The sequence below is a fragment of the Bacidia gigantensis genome (genome assembly GCF_019456465.1).
Source record: "Bacidia gigantensis strain McMullin 20006 chromosome Unknown contig_125, whole genome shotgun sequence".
Lineage (NCBI taxonomy): Eukaryota > Fungi > Ascomycota > Lecanoromycetes > Lecanorales > Ramalinaceae > Bacidia > Bacidia gigantensis.
Window position 1 is genome coordinate 495,851 of NW_025408591.1, and position 17,806 is coordinate 513,656.

Below are 17,806 nucleotides of genomic sequence, written 5' to 3' on the forward strand. Positions count from 1 at the left end.
AGGTCTCAAGGTAATCTACAAGTAATGGGAACGCTATGAAGGGATCGGCTCCTTTGTGGGCTTGAATCAGGATCGCCTCTCGAGATTTCTTTGTCAAACATCTTCGGGTACTCGCGTAAATACTTCACAATACCTAAAGTAGCTTTACGTGTCCGTCGTCACTTCCTCTCACCGTATTGGATTCTCAGCGGTTGTGTGCCCCTCGTAAGATCTCTCGGAACAGCGTCATCAGTAATTGACAAGTTCCCGCATCGATATCTTGCAATGCAATTTATGAGTGACTACAGTATTCCATTCGATCTCTCTTTATATCTAGCGTGCAATCTCTCAGTAGCTGCAAACAACTTTATCAGGTTTGGAAAAGAAAAAGCGGAGTGAGGCACTGCCAGATACAGAAGTACATGTAGGAACGGCCACCAGCTTCCAGAGTACAGCATCAGCAGCGCCAGCTGCACCGCCATGATCAAAACACCCCTTATTATGCATGACCTTGTACCATGTCGCCCTTCTTACCCTCCAGCAGAAGCCCTAATACTTGATTATTTTCTGCCTCACATTCATCGAGTGTTCGCCAAACATCTAGCCAGATCCCCCCTTGAAGGCCTTGCCGAACATGAGCAGCTGGGCTTGATCATAGATCGAGAGTACACCAGCACCGGCGACACCACGCAGGATATTGGCACCTGCGCCCTTGAATAGCGACCTAACACCTTCAGCGGCAATGATTTGGCGACCTGCATCGAGGGAAGATTTGTATTTGACGGCCTTGTGTAAGTTGTTAGCGGAAGTGATTTACAGTAACGGAAACAATTCAACATACTTCACCGGACGTCATCATCATACGACGACGGATTGTGTCAAGAGGATACGAAGCGATACCGGCGCCAGTGGTGACAGTCCAACCAAGCAAGAAGGAAGCCAGGAAGCTCCCTTCGAGACTACCAACCAACAAGACGGGTTTAATGGAGTCATACATTCCGAAATAGAGACCACGGTAGACAATGATACCAGCGACCGAAGGACCGAAACCACGATAGAGACCCAAGACACCATCTGAAGCTAGAGTCTTCTTGTAGACATCTACGAGACCATTGAATTGGCGTGCACCTCCAGTTTTAGCGTTCTTTGCATCATTTGCCAAACGCGTACGAGCAAAATCCAAGGAGTAGACGAAGAGAAGGGATGTAGCTCCAGCTGCCTGTTGAAAATTTCAACCCACGTGATCTTCAATGTTGATATCTTGACTTACACCTCCGGATGCCAAATTACCCATCATCCACTTCGCATAGCCATCGCGGTCCTTCTTATACGCAAACATTGACTTGTATGTGTCGCGGAATGCGAAATTGAGAGCTTGGGTTGGAAAATATCGAATGACATTTGCCGTGTTTCCTCGCCATAGTGACATCACGCCTTCATTTTTGGCCGTTCTTGTGAAGCACTCGATGATACCGTCGTACTTTCGGTCGAGCCGACCAGTCTTCAACATCTCATCCTATGTCAAGCCAAGTTTAGCAAATTCTCCGGTTAAAAAATGTAACATCATCACATAGAAATCTGCAATCGTTCCCGATATTTCACTTGGGAAGGCGCATTCAATTGAGAATTATGCGCGTGGCAATGATGCAGGAGGATTTACCTGGTTCTGGATAAGCAGCTTCACCCGCTCGATGGGTGCAGCAGCAGTTTTCGAGACGGCAGCGGACACACCGCCCACTATTGAAATATTTCAGCCAAGATTATTATTTAAAAAATCGTTCGCCGTGCCCAGAGGATCAAATAGAGATGCTGCGGAGTTGACATACTCAAGAAGTCAACCACAAACCCCTGTGCACCGTGGTGTTAGCTAAGAACGAGTGAAAGCTCCATCAGATAGCAATTGAGCGTACGGGCATGCCCATAAAGGACTTTTTCGACTGGACAACCTCTCCTTCAACCATTTTGGCGATAGTTCAAGAAGCTCGATGGTTGCGAAATGAAGGGTCGATAAGAGAGTCTACGAGATAAAGGGGCCTTCGATAATGGAGCGAAATGTCGAAAAGAATGCAGAAATCAATCGCAAGAAGATTGATATGATTGAGCGGAGAGGTAGACGGTACAGAATCCCGATGTTGAGAGGTCGATGGGAGGAGAGGTGCAAAAGCGAGGGAATTTTTCTTGTAACCCGTTAGTGGCGCTAAACCGGAAATAGCGGGGATTGACTGAGTAACAGCCACCAAAGCATACATCCTCAATATGAAAAGGTCAACAAGCGCGATTTACCATCGCAAATCCTACGGGTAGGCTCTGCAAGCTGCAGCATCGTTTGGAGAATCATAAAGACCAATCTAAAACTACCCCATGCTGTAAGAGTGCTCGCAAAGTCAGTTCAATCCTTTTCTTTTGGTCCCTTTCCGGTGTCTCCGGCTCTTGCCCTCCCTAATATCAAGAGTGCCTGTCTTGCTCTCCCTTTCCAACCGTATACTCATATGTTTCTGTTGATCATTGAGAATATCCGTGAACGATTGCTTGGGGCCTTCGTCGTCTCCAAAGGTGTCTCTTCTCCATTGCCGCAGTCGAGCTTTCTTACCAAGGCGCTTCTTGTCTTTAGATTTTTTGCCTGGATCTCTGAACGCAGCCATCTTCTTCAGCCCAACGTACTGATTCAATTGGCTGTCAGACGCCATTAGAATGTCTTGAGGGGTCAGACCAAAAGCTAAAGGGGATGTGTCTCTATAGCGAAAACGACCGGCATGTTTCTCGCCGAATTTCGACAGGGTATGCTTCGTCTGCAGTTGTTCGTCAACCAAATGCTCAATCTTCCGTCGTTCGCGGCGCTGTTCCCTCTTCCCTTGCTCGTTGTTTGTTGTCGCCCGCGTATTGTTCGAGTGCTCAGCGCTGTTAGACAGCTTCACACCACCCGTTTCATCTGAATCATTAGAATCAACAGCTGACTTCAGCATTAATTGCGTATCTTCATCAGCTGCATTGAAATTGGGGATCAGATCATCTATCTCAATATCTTCATCCCATCTGGGCTTCTTCGGTCCCTTTTTTGCTCTCTTATCGCCTTCTTCCTCAATGGCACTTGGCTCATTATTATGTTCTTGCTGAGAATAGTAAGGATCTCCAAAACGCTTCCGCATTTCTAATTCCCATCGTTCATTATCATACGTTTCTTCGAGGAAGCTCGACCACTCTTGATCGTTGGGCAACTTTCCAGAAACCCCTGCTGCCTCTTTGATTTTCTGTAGCTTCTCTTCCAACTCATTGACTTTGAGCTTTCGCAACCTGGCCCTCTCTTGCTCTTGGACCTCGTTGACTGCTTCCCGTCTCATTCGCTCTACATCCCGCGCTTTCTTACGTGGTTTCAGATCCTCTTTGCGCACAGAATGCTTTGCTACCACATCACGTGCGTGCGATACAAGCTTTTCATTGGCCTTGTCTGGGTCCTCAAAACGAAGGTTGTATGCTTCTTCATATTCCTCAGCCCGCCGCTCTTCATCCTCATCGTCAGACTCGAAGGGCTGAAACCGGGAGCTTTTTGTTGGTATCCAAGCCCTGGTGAACATGAATTTGGACAAATATGTCTCCGGGTTTTGGTCTGCATTTTTAATATCGGTATCGTCAATGCCCTGGAGATTGGCGGTTTGGTTGTACGATTTTGGTTTAGTGACAAGAAAATCACCTTCTCCACTACCTTCTTCTTCACTGTCCGCATCATCTTGATCTTGAGCAACTCCGTGTATTTCCCTTACGAGATTATCCTTGAGGTCATTTTGTTGCTGGAAGTATGACCCATTATTCAGACCTTCTTCACCGGTTTCATCATTTCCAGCAAGCAAATGTCCTCGCTGGTAGTCACGAAGGTACAAAGGCTTTGGATTTGGCGTCTGAGCACGAGGAACTTCTGCATCTTCCTCATTCGCAGGCGGGAAGAACCTAGCAGTCTTATCGTATACTCGGGGGTCTTTTTTCCGGATTGCCTCCAGTGTCTCCTTGATTCTCATATCCAATGCATTCGAGGCCAGGATTCCCTCGTCGTCTTCCTCTTCATCTTCTTCCTCTGAGTGTGTAGAGCTTCCTTGATTGTCATCCCCATCGTTGTGGGCGTTCACGTCTTCTTCGAGGTTACTTGAATGTCCATACTTCTCTTGCACTGTGCGCTTCAGCATGCCGTATTTGGGAGCTCACGAGAGTGCTCACATCTATGAAGTTCTTCTCTTCGCTTGTTGTATTCGAATCTTTTAGCATACTGCTCATTGACAGACAAGCTGAGAGATCCCGTGTGCGATTCTAACGGAGCGTCATGGGCACAGCTCTCGTTGTCGCTATCATCCCATAGTACTTTGACTCGCTTAGAAGGTCGTGAGCCATCAGGATCATTGGCCATCTTGGGTTGAAGTCCGAGAGATTTAACCAAAAATTCTATAGCTAACAGTTAAAAGCTTGGAGATAGCGCGCTGCTAACTCCGAACTGTAGACGTGACGCAAGTCCGTTCAGCTTGGATTATTATACATGAGAACCACAAACGCCGATTGAAGGACACATTCACAATGGGGTGAGGAAGCCACTGCACGGACTAACCATTTCTACCTCTGCTGGCTGTGAGAGAAAGTAAATATGGCGGCCATATTCTCACCGGGAATGCCCAGCGAACCGGCAAAGCCAATCACTTTGATGTACGATTGAATATCATAAACTTACGGCTCTGAAAATCATATTGATCAAATTATAGTCCCGTCGGTCTGAAAGAAGCTGCATTAGACTCGCCCACTTTCCGATCTGAGTTCACCCATTTCGTTGAGCAGCTTGACCTCGTCGAGAAATGGCTGTCCAGCTATTACCGTTGCATCGCCAAAGTCAGTCACGAAGTTGCGCCCTTTGAAAGTGCAATAAATGTTTTTCTTTCGCAAACTGTGCCGCCTCTGCACGTATCGGAAGCAGTGCTCGACCATGATTATACGCTTCTTGCATTGAAGAGGTATGGAGAATGCGCGAAAGATTTCTGGACCGCGACGCTTTCAGGATTGAGAAAGATGGAAGCCAACATGGTGGATCCGATCAAGGCCTTCCTGCAGGGCGACTTGCAATCCTTCAAGGACCTAAAGCGAGGAGTCGAATCCACTCAAAAGCAATTAGATAGCTTACAGTCTCGATATGCGTCGCAAGCGAAGACGAAAGAGCCCTCGTCCCTCAGGGAGGAAGCTTTCCAATTACATGAGACCCGTAGAGCCTATCTGAAGGCTTCCATGGATTTTAGCGTCGGTGCACCACAATTACGCATGAAACTTGACAAATTGCTGGTGAAAGTGTTTTCAGACCAATGGCGTGACATGCGTGATCCTCGCATGAACTTCAGTGCGACTATTGCCAAATGGGGTGGTGATATCGAAAGAGTACGGGGGTGGAGCCAAGAGCTGGAGAAGGGCGAAAAGACATTTCGACAAGAATTAGAAAAAGCTCGTAAGCAAATAGAGGAAAATTCAGAGACATTGGTTCGCCCTTCCCGGGAACTGGAGGATTATGCTCAGAAATCAGCGTCGCTGTCAAGTACCCAAATTCCAAGTAATAGACCTCGCAACAGTAAAGGAGAGAAGCAAGGCTGGCTGATGCTCCGGACGGTGACAGGAAAGCCATCGAGGACCACTTGGTTGAGGCGGTGGTTCTATGTCAAGAATGGTATCTTTGGCTGGCTCATTCAAGGGTCACGTTCCGGTGCTGTCGAAGAAAGTGACAGAATTGGAGTGTTGCTCTGCAATGTAAGATCCGCCAGCTCTGATGATCGAAGATTTATATTCGAGGTCAAAACCAAAGATACTACCCTGGTAATTCAAGCCGAAACACAGACTGAGCTAGACGATTGGCTTTCAGCATTTGAGATCGCAAAGCAGAAGGCTTTAGAAACACCGGCAAAATTCGACTCTTCAGCCTTCGGGCAAAAGAATACCGATCCTGCTTTCTCAATTTCTCCTCCGAGCGCTCCAGAGTTTGCCGCGAGTCTAGCAGATTCAGGCGCATTACAGGCTATCGATGACGGCCAGAATTTAGGTGGAGTTGATCGCAGCTCCACCTTGCCAGTCCCAGGGGCCGATCTAAGCACAAGAAATAGCTTTGACGTCAATAATAGTCGTCGCTCCTCGGGAATAGATGGCAACAATGAGGGCACTCGAGAGAGACTGATGTCCAAATTAGACCTGCACAAACGGTCGACAGGAGGTCTTAGTGGCAGCTCTTCAGGAGGGGGCATAGCAAGTCTTATTGCAGCAAGTCATGGCTCAATGCCAGTTGGACCTGGAGCACCACCTCCAACGACTCCTGACACGCCAACAATGCGAAAAGTATCGACTCCCTTGTCGACAATTCGTGAGATGCCTACCAGCAGTCTCGCGCCAAGCACGCTTGCGAACCCGCCTGCGCCGACTAACCTCAGCGCGACAGCTGTTGTCGTGAATGGTGAACGAGGCATCGGCCTTTCACGTCCCGATTCTTCTGGAGGTCTGCCAAGTGGATTTCTCGCAAACGTGTGGGGCAGTTCCAATTGGGGCTTTCTGAACAGATTGGAACGAGGTGAAGTAGATGACGGCAAGCGAACATTTGTAGTTGCATCACAACAAGTACCTACCGCAAGCGGTACTGATCACTCAAATGCTCCGACTCCACAAGATCCTCAGAAATCTCCCAGCATAAGTCCTGCAGTTACACCTACGCATCGTAAGACAATCAGCCTTGATGGGGACGATTCAGCGGGGCTTGAATCCCAAAAGAATACGGTTCTAGAGTATCCTAACTACTATCCACTTCAACTCAAAGCGCAAGATGCTCAATTTCGGTTACTCTTTCCAGACATTGGACGTGACGAGAGAGTAGTTTACGTATTCAAAGCGACGTGGAATCCTAATGACCAGCAAGAATTCCCTGGTCGAGTTTATGTCACGCCGAAGGAGATATTTTTCTACAGTAATCATTGCGGCATGACAATGACGACATCCCTCCAATTGAAATCTATAGATGAAGTTACTGCTGCTAATGGAAGGGACTGGGATGTCATATTCCTCCATCTAAAGGAGCCAACTGGGAGTTCTGGATTCACACGGATTACCATAAAAACTTTCTTAGAGCCCGTAAAATTGGTGCAGCGGAGGTTGAGCTTTCTTGTTAGGAATTCTGCAGAAATATCGACTAGTATTGAAGAGATCATGAAAACATTGATCAAAATGGAACAAGATGATTCCGGTGGAAGTCCCAGTGAGAACAGCTGGGAAAATGTGTCCATTAATACTCCTGTCGATGGGACACCTCAAGCAAATCGACTTGCTACACAAAGGGACCATAGGGATCTCAGAACGAATGTGCTGATTGATCGTGGCCTGTTTGGTGAAGCATCGGAGCCCGACAACGGTAGGCAAGCGAAGCCTTTCAAACTACCTAAGCAGCCTGTTATTTTTGTGCCTTCGAACATGGATCAGTTGGTCGTGGAGAAAGAGTTCGATGTCAGTCCCAAGGCGCTCTTCCATGTTATGTTCGGAGATAGGAGTGCGGTGTGGCAGCTTCTATATCACGAACGTCAAGCACAGCGTATGAATTTTCTTCTATTTCTTCGGTCCCGATTCGGGCTTACATTCTCCAGATATACGACAAGGCCCATGGACGCAGCCAGCAAAAGGCCATCTCAGACGTGATTTTGAATACGAGATTGAATATCTAGATATGCTCCGTAAGTCTTTGTCAACCTCTACTGCTGAAGTACATCTATCTGACCTGTTCCAGGACGAGTCCGCGTTGCTCCCGTTCAAGATCATCAAGTCCTTGACTCTGCCACTGAACATCTGCTCTACTGTGTATCTGACCGCAAAACACCTTGGCATCTTCCTCTCCGCAAAGAATTTGTCTTACTCAGCAAAATCGTCATTGCTCATGTCGCAAAGTCCCGATGCAAGTTGACCATTTACGTAAAAATTGACTGGACGCGGAAGACATTGCCGCTCGCAAGCAGCTTGATTACACGTGCTGCTTTGCAAGACATGAAGACTGATGCCCTCGATCTCTCAGACGTACTATCAGATCAAGTCAGAAAACTTGTTGGAGTTCACAGCCGGACGAAGAAGGCTATTTCCATTTTCGGCAAGGTTGGACAGCAGACGCAAGTATCTGAGTTCGCCGGCAGTGATTCTCCTTTAAATGCACGGCTACGTCGTTCTCGAGTACGCCGCTCATTGACAAGCATATACTTGCAAGGTCTTGGATCCTTTGCAGAGACTGTAGCTACATCAATCCTTCAGATCGTCGGCAACTTCATCGAGTGGCTATGGAACACATTCACTGCAAATTCTGTGGTACTTCTGCTTCTCGGCTCCAGTGTACTCTTCAACTTCTATTTCTCTTCAAGAGGAAGTGCAGAATGGTGGCGAGAGCGTAAAGCCGTTAAGTACATGGCGAGCTTAGGTGTGAGCTCTGACGGCACTATGAGCAAAGCAATCTACGTAAATCACATAGAAGATGCCACGTCTCTCGAAACGCCCGATGAGACATCAGGCTCGCAGTGTAGAGATGCTTTCGACAGCATTATGAATATCGGAGACCCTCTTACCAGCATTCCATCACCCGGATCTGCCCAGCAGACCCGCACTCCTCAATCTCTACATTACCAGAACACCCGTCAACACCTTGGCACTCGTCGCCACGACCTCATGGTAGCTATGCGGGTCGTCAACAGCATAGAGCGGGAATTAATCAGAGGGGAGTGGGAGCGCTGGCTCGTTGAGGAGACCACGCGGTGTAGACAATTAGGAACGCTGCTGAAAGCCAACACAACGGACGGGCCAGACACTGGCCTGGGCAGATTACAAGCGAACAAGGAAGCATTGACCCATTGGTATGAAAGTTATTGCCCCAGCTGTGAAGAGGAAGGTGCCATGGCGGTGCGTCTGTGAATTCATATAGCATTGTTTGCGGGTCCTGGATTCGATGATACCCCTTAGAATGAGCATTTGTACCCAAAATGAAGGAGACAATATTTTCACATTGCATCTCCTATGATTGACTAGATTGCTCAGAATTTGACGTAGTAGAGATTCGATAGCTTAAATATTATCAGAGAAGAATACAAGAAGCACGAGTAACTTCGCAACCCCAGCTGAACAAAAAATCTTTATCGAGCAATGTTAGGGACAAACGATAAGACTCGGTTGCTCGCTCAATAAATTTTGCATGGGTCTAAAAGTACATATAAGAGCAAACCATGAGACCAAAATGCTACAAAAACGTTATGACCAATTGATTTCCTGAATCATCAATTCCCCAACGTATCAATTCATCCATGATCTTCACACCTCTCAACTCGTATTCCGACCAACACCACATTCCTTAGCATGGCTATACCAGCTCGCAGTGAGTCTTGGATGTTCGACCGCAACGGTCGGGTTGCCAACAAGCTGGATCCATCTCTGACAATTTTGGCAATACGCGTGGAGGACATCTTGTTCACCGTTGTTGCTATTACCTGTATTACCACTCCCACTTCCCCCGTTCCCCGTATGGTTGAGTTGGCTGATGTGCAGGGTCTGGGGCGGTTCGAATTGCCAGCCTACGGCTTTGCAGAGGCCATGCCGAGTCAACATGTGATAGGCGTAGTTGGAGTGTTTGAGGTTCAGCCACTTGCCCTCTACACAGTAGCTGCACCAGCCTTCGCGGTCTTTGCCTTCTTTGCGGATCCAGCGAGGCTGGTACATGTCTTCCAGGGGTGTGGTGACCTGACGAGTGTTTTCGTTGTTAGGAGACGATGTAGAAGGTACAGTCCGCGGATATAGTGGAGCGAAAAGGAGAGTCGATAGTTGAGATGATCTGTTGAAATTTTGAGAGTGCTGGGTACTCTGGCTACTTGAGGTATGATTGATCTGTTCATGACCAGTGCTGTAGTACCATGAATTGTCGGCTTGTGATGATCCATAGACTTGCTGTGACTGTTGTTCAGCGTTGACCATCATTGGGTACTTGCTATGTGCACAAGGCTCAGGTGGACACATACTGTTTGTGGATCTATGAATAGAGCAGCATTGGCCCAATCCCCAGGCTGGAAATCTAGAAAATAGTCAGCAAAGCATTTATGCAGAACGTTTCAATCATCGTCACCATCACCAATATAAAAAGCATTGGAGTCCTCTTGGCCTTCAGGAGCTGGATAGACGTTGGTTGACGACATTGTACAAGCCACCCGGAATACTTCGGCTTTGACACTGACAGATGAAATGTAATTGTAAGACAGTGGACCGGGAACTCGACTAAATACTTTCGATACTCTACTTCACCAACGTACGAGAAGGGCATGTTGCCTCTTACTGGTCGATGTCAATCGGGATATCGCCATACTGCCTTTTCACATGTAAGCATTTTTAGCTAATGGAAAGGGGCTAACGTACGAACTGCTATCTTCAACGTTGATTTCTGAAAGCACCCTCTGCCGCATATGCTCCAATCGAGCATGATGTCCGAGCTCATGGCGCCCGTCACTGGTTCAACATGGCGGTGTTGCCGGCTGATGCCGACATAATGCAGGAAGTCGTTTTGACAATCCTATTGACATGGGTTCTAGAATGCCGGAAAGCCTCAGGAAACCAATGCATAATCGGACTGCCCTCGACAGGGCAGAGGAATCGGACCCTTATTTTCGCGAGACCCTCAAGCTTCGTTTCTGTGGCCTTTCTCCATCCCAAACGGTCAAACTCAATAATCAAAAGCAGGGATCTTGTGCTCCACAAAGAGAATAGCTGAGAGACACGTCCAGGAACGGTTTAGACACCACGTGTCTGGAGAAACCAATTACGGGTCATTGGTCCCGTTTGGGGAAGAGTCGAGTAGTTTCCCGAGCCCCTTGCAGTATGTTAACAGCTGCAGGATCGTACGCGTGATAAGAACGTAAACAAAGAGCATGCAATGTACCCGTCATCAAGGCATTTCCCTGTCAACCCCACGCTTTGGAATGTGGCTTTGCCGTATGGTTTCATGCATGTCATTAGTGAGGAGAATTATTTTGTTAGCCTGACGACTCGTGCCACTGTAGTGTCATTGTCTGATAAGGCTTCGAGGGAGGCAAAGGACTCGGTACCGACAAAGGGGGTTGGTCCGTTCCCTGTTACATTCTCTCCTGCACGTGCGATCCGACGCCCATGATACTGTCGTCAATACGAGCACGTTGCCCTCCCGTCGTCCCGGACTCCTGGATCCACATTCCAAATACCTCATCAAAGGACGGCCCGCTCTATACGAGAACAGCAAGGCTCCGGCTAGACACCGGTTCGGTAGGGCTTGCATACGTCAAAGCCCGCAAGACAGACGTCTACTGCATGTCAGCTGAAAAGTAGCTTGGAATGGTTCCAAGGTTTGTTTCCAGGTATGTTGTCGTCTCGCAAGCGTCATTCGTCCAATTTTTCTGATTATGTTCCAAAAGATAGGTGGCATGTCCGTGGAGAAGCATGTTGTTCTTTGCTTGTGGAGTCTGCTGATGCAAACGCCACTGGAGAACATATTCTCTGTCGACGGACAAGATCGGGTGTGGCTCAACGAACAAGTGTGTGTAGACCGTCGACCGCAAGCAGATTGATGTGGCGAACCCCGTTGATGTCGGGCTGAGGTCCTAGTAAGCCCGATGAAATTCCTGGTATGGCATATACAACGGCCGCAACGGGGCGGCTACGAACCTAAAGCTCGCTACAAGCGATATGAAGAACGTCATTTGACGAGCTGCAACATCCAGGGCTGGGTCAGCAAACCTGTTCGGACGCTTTCTCACCAATCAAAGTGCCATCTTGGTATCACTTTTGCCAAGCATGCATTTGCCGAAAGGGGACGTGTTGCAGCCACGAAGGACGCGACTGAAGATCTTCTCAGCCATTTGGCCACCATTGATCCCAAAGGGCAGTCAGGATGCTTGCCATTGGGTGCGCAGAATTCATTCGAAGAAGGGTCCATACGGCCTTAAGATGGTTGCTCGCTTCTCAACCCCTCTAAATTAGCAATTCCTGCGTGGCGTCTTAGTCTGACAGAAGCAGAAATAGCCGTTGCTGGTGCTAATCCATTAGTCGACAGTAGTCAAAAGGTCTGGACTGCTTTCCACGTGGCAGATGAGGACAATCATCCGCATATTGGCAGGGTATGGTTCCTGATACGACAGTGCACCACAGGCGCGTCATATGCCAATCTCCGCATCTGACTTCGGCATGCAGTTCGATCAAACAATCAAAAGGCTGAAGGGCTCCCAAGTACCGATGCAGTTTCCAAGAACTACTGCACTGTTCGAAAGCCGATCAAACCTCAATCCGGATTGGCTGGTCATATCATCGGACTCTACCGGCCTGTCAGAAGATGCATACTTGTCCTGAGGGTCTCTTTCAATACAGCTTTTTTCTTTTCAACAAAGAGAATTGAACACGTTGTCATTGCGAGGACTTTCGCGTAGACATTCAGACGAACGCTATATGGCAATGGATGCCAGATGTCCACCAGGAAAGAGAAGACCGCAAGAGAGCCATACATTTGGCTGAGAGTTTAGGCAGAGGCGATACTCCTCTTACTCAATTCCTCATCAGCCTTGAGGGCGAACTGGTCTTCCATAGAAGGGTGTGAGACTCTGTTGAATTTCTACTTGATGAAGTCGATCAGAAGATAGCGGTCTCAAGACATTACGCACCAGTTGAAGAGCTTACTAAGCATATGCGCCAAGGAAAGTTGACTCAGGGGTCAAATTAAACTTCGAGCTACAGCAGCTTAGGGCCTGCCCTGCACACCAGTGACACCACTACTGAAAGTCACTTCTTATTCTCTAGAGTAGCAACTACAGGAGAAGGGAGAATACTGTTGACCCTAATGATATTTTGTTGAGTGGACACAGCTCTACTTACAGGTTACGTGTGTCGGTGACTTTACCATGCGTTATAACCCCACAGTCCAGAGTGGCCTTGAGACCTCTGCTAACCATTCTCTTGCAGTTGGAGTGATTGGACCCCAGTAATGAGACCGTGTCGTGGCTAAAACTGTACCAGAGACTATGTCAAAGCATCCTGTCCACGTCAGTCAGGGTTCTGTTCTTCTCGGCTACCAGTATGAATGAACCAGAAGTCGCACGTATTCAAAGATTGAGAGTATTAAAATTGGCACGATTGATTTTCTATACCCTCCAGTGCTATGCTTCCAATTTATTATCCGAGATGCGCCTTGAACGATGTAATTCGTGCCTTCATCTCTCTAAATTGCTTTCCGCAAGCGTTGGACTCGGTGCATATCAAGCATGCCGCAATACCTCGGAGCATTCCTCCCTCTAGAATCCATTGAAACCAGAGAACCCGGATTGCCCTCCACGACTTCGTCCGCCGCCTCCGCCACCTCCACCTCCAAATGGCGATCCGCCTGTCGAAAATGAGAATTGAGGACCTCCACCGCGGCCACCGCCCATGCCTCCACCACTGCCCATCATGTTGAAAAGCATCTCTGGATCGATCTGCATTCCGCCCATGCCTCCTCCCATTGGGAAGCCTCCCATGCCACCTTGTTGGGCGAACATCTCGCTTGGATCAATTAAATCCTCGCCACTGTCGTACTTGGCTCTCTTCTGCGAGTCACTGAGAGTTTCGTATGCCTCGCCAATATCCTTGAAGCGCTCAGCAGCTCCTTCGTCTCCAGGATTCTTGTCCGGGTGATGCACGATGGCAAGCTTTCGGTAGGCCTTCTTAATATCGTTGTCACTGGCGTCATTCGCAACGCCGAGGATCTTGTACAAATCTTTGCGTTTTGACTTCTTCAATTCGAGCTCGGCATGACGGATGTTGCTGTTAATGCCAGTCTCCTCAGGGTGTTGCTCCGCTATAGACTTCCATTCTCGAACGGAATCGTCCCATGAGCCAGACTCACCGAGAGCATTTGCACGAGTTTTGCGCGCTTTGAGGAAGGAAGGATCGAGCGTCAAGGCTCGGTCACAATCTGACAAAGCAGCTTTATAGTCTTTGAGCTGTATTGATTGGCGAGGTTAGCTCGACCTAAGTGTCATCCCAGTAAACAGACATACCTTCATATATGCCAAAGCACGGTTATGTATGATCTTCGCGTTCGCTAGCTTATTGCCGGAATCAACATCCAAAGCCTTTGTGTAGGTTTCCACAGCGTCCTTCAACTTGCCAAGTTTGTAAAATCTGTTTCCGTCTTCTCTTAAGGTGTCGAGTTCTTTCACCATTCTCAAATACTTCCGACCTTCCTTGTAGTCTGGGTCACAGCTCAAAGCCGTCTTGAAATGATTCAAGGCCTTCGCATTATCCCCTTGTGCGTACAACGCTCGACCACGTAGCACGAGAGCCTCCGGGTCATTTTGGTTCTTTCGTAACAGTGTCATTGCAACATCCTGTGCCTGTCCGATGGCATTGATGTTTCCCATCTTCAAGTATGCTTCTCCACGCAGGAGTTGCCATTTTCTCGGTCTTTCCACCTGTGGTCCGAGGAGTCTGTCCGCTTGATCTAATGCATGGATGGCCATGGAGCCAGTCGTACCTTCTTTGACGGCTTGCTCAGCTTGCCGTATGTGTGCTTGCATGTTCGAGGCTAAATTCATGTCTGAGGATGACACTTCTGTGAGACTCGAAAGTCGGTCAAGGACATCCAATGCTTCAGAAGGACGTCCTAAACTCGTCAGAACCCGTGCTTGCCTCTGTAATACTTTCGGATTGTCTGATTCTATTGAAGAAGCCCTCTGTATGTCTTCAAGTGCTTCGGAGAACCGGTTTGCCGACATCTGAGCTGCAGCGCGGTTGGACAAATAAGTCACTGAATTAGGCTCTACCGAGAGGGCTGTTTCTCAGTGCATCAGTAAAAAAATTCTATGTGAAAGTGTGTTCTTATCTGCACCTTTTGAGTATTCTTGAACAGCTCTTGTAAAGTCCCTGGCTTTGAAGTATTTGTTGCCCGAGGCCTTGCAGGCTTCTGGATCTAGATCTGGCTTGGGTTTGGAAAACGACATCTTGTGGGGTGGAGGAGTTGGACTTTTTTCTCCATTTGCATGCGAGTATTCTGGCGATCTGTTTGCTTCACTTGTTGCATTCTCGTTAGGCGACGACATGTCGGCGGACTCGTCTGTGGTGGACATAGCCGAGCGTCGGCGCTCCCGCTCTGCAGGAGGGAGATTGAGAGGGTGAATATCACTACTGGTAGATTCGTATGACGGTCTTCGTGATCTTGATCTTTTTGACAGGTCTGGATAGCGTGAAAGTGGAGATATTGTGCGATGCCTGGAGTGCTTCGAGGGGGGCTTGGAGGAGTGAGATGGACTTTCCGAATGCCGGGGTGATGATTCTGTATCCCCTGTCCTACGTGATTTGGAGTTGTCCTTCTTCTTTGGAGAGGTGAATATGTTCTTGAAGACCATAATACAAATGGGTTAGTGATCGGGTAGCTGCGTAAATTTGGCGGCGTTTCCTGTCCGAAATCCTAAAACTCCCCATTCAAAGCAAACAATTCTCCGCGTCTACCTTCGATCATCCAAGTGACCGAGACACAGTGCGCACAATGCACAAAATCGAGACTAAATAAGCGTAGTCGAGGTCGCAAATCTAGACGTGAGATCATTCATCGATCAACATCCGCCCTCCTTCTGTTTTGGGCGGTGACCGCCTTCAGCTCGTACAGCCAAGAGAGTTTTTCTTCTGGAAGCTTCGAATCTCCAGGCAGTCTCGGTCAGGCACAAGGCGTGCGTGCCAGGGTCAAGGCTTCCATGTACTACCTTACTTCAGCCCTGGGAGACGCAGATGTCACGCGGTCTGCGTTCGCAAAAGGGGTGCGACTCTCACATGTACCTCTTGCTGGCCATCATTTCGCAGATCTTTAAATTTCAACGTCTTACAAATGAACGTTTTTCATGAGATGTTCCCTTAGAAAACTACCTGACCTAATCCGAACATAGACATATTTCTGTACTGCCATAGTCATTGCATTATGTTGTCCAGTGGCGCACTTCTGAAACTATCATCAAATCGGTCATTCTGAGCTGAGAAGAGTCTGTCCTCTGACAGATACGTCTCCGCTGTTGCTAACAAGGCCTAAATACCCTCCTTCTGCTATCCTAATGCCTTTAACTCTCCTGTGCTTACCACCTCCGTTTTGGTCCTCTATGACTTTGAAGCCATCCCATTGAATATCTACGGATCCACTAGCTGAAGACGCCTCGACAGTACCCTGGTAAGTATCTGGGTAGGACACTGCCTGCGATCCTGACGTGGTCCGGTGGTTTGTCGAAAGGCGGTCGATAGCATCCTCTGGATGTGAGAGGGATGGGTTCACGGTGAGATTGAGGTGTCCGCTTGCAGTCCGGGTGTCAATGAACGTGCGCGTACCATTGAATCCATATGGATATATGTTCCCTCTTATAGAACTACTAATTGTTCGCATCGTTGTGGCGTTTCCATGCAAAATGACTGCGTTGATACTACCGCTATAACTCGATATGGTATTGGTATAGTTGCGGTCAGGAACGTTTAATGAGAGGAGACCCGAGTTGATCTTTCCACTTCGCGTGTGCAGCATCAGATTTGCGGGCTGAATGGGATCTGAGACGCCTTTTGGTGACACCTGTATGTCTATGTTGCCTGATGTCGTGCGGACATCTAGAGTATCATACAGAGGGAAGATGCCTTTAACAGAATTGGAGCCGGCGACGATGGTAATATTTTTAGACTCGAAGAAGGCTTTATTCTCATGTGGACAATAGGGGTACGTCAAATCCGCACCTGTCGTCACAGCAGCCTTGCAAGATGATTTTTTTGAACGAGCACCAGAGAGGACGCCAAGGTGGGTTACATCGATGTAGAGAAGGTCGAGCTTTGTTCCAGGTTCAATCCATATGACTACATCGACACGCCCAGCGAAGGGCTGGATCAATGTTCTTTGCAGGTCGAGCGTCATTACATCCTCCTCGAAATCTACAATAGAAGGGCCAATTGCAGACCCGTGCCCCACTGCTCTGTCGTCTGTAAAGACCTCTACCACGATCTTCGAAGGCAAACATTCCTTAGCCTGCTGCACGCGGACCTGGCCTAATAGATTCGCATTGAAACTCTCAGCAGCCTCGAGAATGTTGACTCGTTCGACAAGTGAGAAGGTATTGCCATTGAATTCGAGAGTTGTCAACAAAAGACTGCTCGACGTGGCTGAACGGTACGAAAATGTCATCCATCCTAGGAACTACAAGTCTTCAGTCTTATTCGGAGCTGTGTCTTGTCAGACTCGATTCTCACCGGGACATGAGGCTTCAGAAACACAAAGATTACAAAGACAAAGGCGATTGGGTAATAAGCTGTATGAATCCTGCATTGGGCCGGCGTAGGACCTTTATTTTGCTCGTATCAAGCTTCCGATCAACGGGAGATTGTTCAAGGTTTGATTGAACATGATGACATTCATATTTGATTCCTTCACTGGAAAGAGGATGATTCATCTTGAATCGCAACGGGACAAATGGGAATGTATGCAAAGAAAGTCAACCTGAAAGATTTTGTACGCAGCTCTAGCCCGTGGACCAATTGATGGATGGCACTTCGTACAATGGAATATGAGACTTGAGCAACAATGGTAGACGAATTTCCACTTGAAGCAGAAAATATTGCTGCCTTGAATCCGAAGGGTGAAGAGCGAGCGACCGTAAAACGATCGTCGTCCAGATTTGGACATAGGCAGCTAACGAAGGAGGGCGCTGATTGGCCTTGCGTTATTTTCCCTGCACTGTAAAATGCGTGGGCATACCGAGGCCTTAGTGTAGGATGTGGCTTGCCACCTCAGTCCTAATGAGCTTATTCT

General features: G+C 48.1%; 6 protein-coding genes across 6 annotated transcripts; 1 reads left to right on the plus strand and 5 right to left on the minus strand.

Moving 5' to 3' along the window:
* Positions 1-579: 579 nt before the first annotated feature.
* Positions 580-1,940, minus strand: KY384_000972 (uncharacterized protein; the record flags this gene model as incomplete). Its single annotated transcript, XM_044809504.1, has 6 exons — positions 580-765; positions 821-1,198; positions 1,250-1,495; positions 1,640-1,716; positions 1,806-1,827; positions 1,890-1,940. The coding sequence occupies 6 exons, from the start codon at positions 1,938-1,940 to the stop codon at positions 580-582; spliced, it is 960 nt and encodes a 319-aa protein (XP_044673411.1).
* A 423-nt stretch (positions 1,941-2,363) lies between these two features.
* Positions 2,364-4,372, minus strand: KY384_000973 (uncharacterized protein; the record flags this gene model as incomplete). The annotated part of the gene is made up of 2 exons (XM_044809505.1): positions 2,364-4,138; positions 4,186-4,372. The coding sequence occupies 2 exons, from the start codon at positions 4,370-4,372 to the stop codon at positions 2,364-2,366; spliced, it is 1,962 nt and encodes a 653-aa protein (XP_044673412.1).
* A 255-nt stretch (positions 4,373-4,627) lies between these two features.
* KY384_000974 (uncharacterized protein) lies at positions 4,628-8,913 on the plus strand (the record flags this gene model as incomplete). The annotated part of the gene is made up of 4 exons (XM_044809506.1): positions 4,628-4,662; positions 4,719-7,558; positions 7,611-7,697; positions 7,751-8,913. The coding sequence occupies 4 exons, from the start codon at positions 4,628-4,630 to the stop codon at positions 8,911-8,913; spliced, it is 4,125 nt and encodes a 1,374-aa protein (XP_044673413.1).
* A 322-nt stretch (positions 8,914-9,235) lies between these two features.
* Positions 9,236-9,963, minus strand: KY384_000975 (uncharacterized protein; the record flags this gene model as incomplete). The annotated part of the gene is made up of 2 exons (XM_044809507.1): positions 9,236-9,312; positions 9,333-9,963. The coding sequence occupies 2 exons, from the start codon at positions 9,961-9,963 to the stop codon at positions 9,236-9,238; spliced, it is 708 nt and encodes a 235-aa protein (XP_044673414.1).
* A 3,329-nt stretch (positions 9,964-13,292) lies between these two features.
* On the minus strand, positions 13,293-15,383 carry KY384_000976 (uncharacterized protein; the record flags this gene model as incomplete). The annotated part of the gene is made up of 3 exons (XM_044809508.1): positions 13,293-13,979; positions 14,037-14,815; positions 14,867-15,383. The coding sequence occupies 3 exons, from the start codon at positions 15,381-15,383 to the stop codon at positions 13,293-13,295; spliced, it is 1,983 nt and encodes a 660-aa protein (XP_044673415.1).
* A 382-nt stretch (positions 15,384-15,765) lies between these two features.
* On the minus strand, positions 15,766-17,182 carry KY384_000977 (uncharacterized protein; the record flags this gene model as incomplete). The annotated part of the gene is made up of 2 exons (XM_044809509.1): positions 15,766-15,836; positions 16,105-17,182. The coding sequence occupies 2 exons, from the start codon at positions 17,180-17,182 to the stop codon at positions 15,766-15,768; spliced, it is 1,149 nt and encodes a 382-aa protein (XP_044673416.1).
* Between the last annotated feature and the right edge of the window lie 624 nt (positions 17,183-17,806).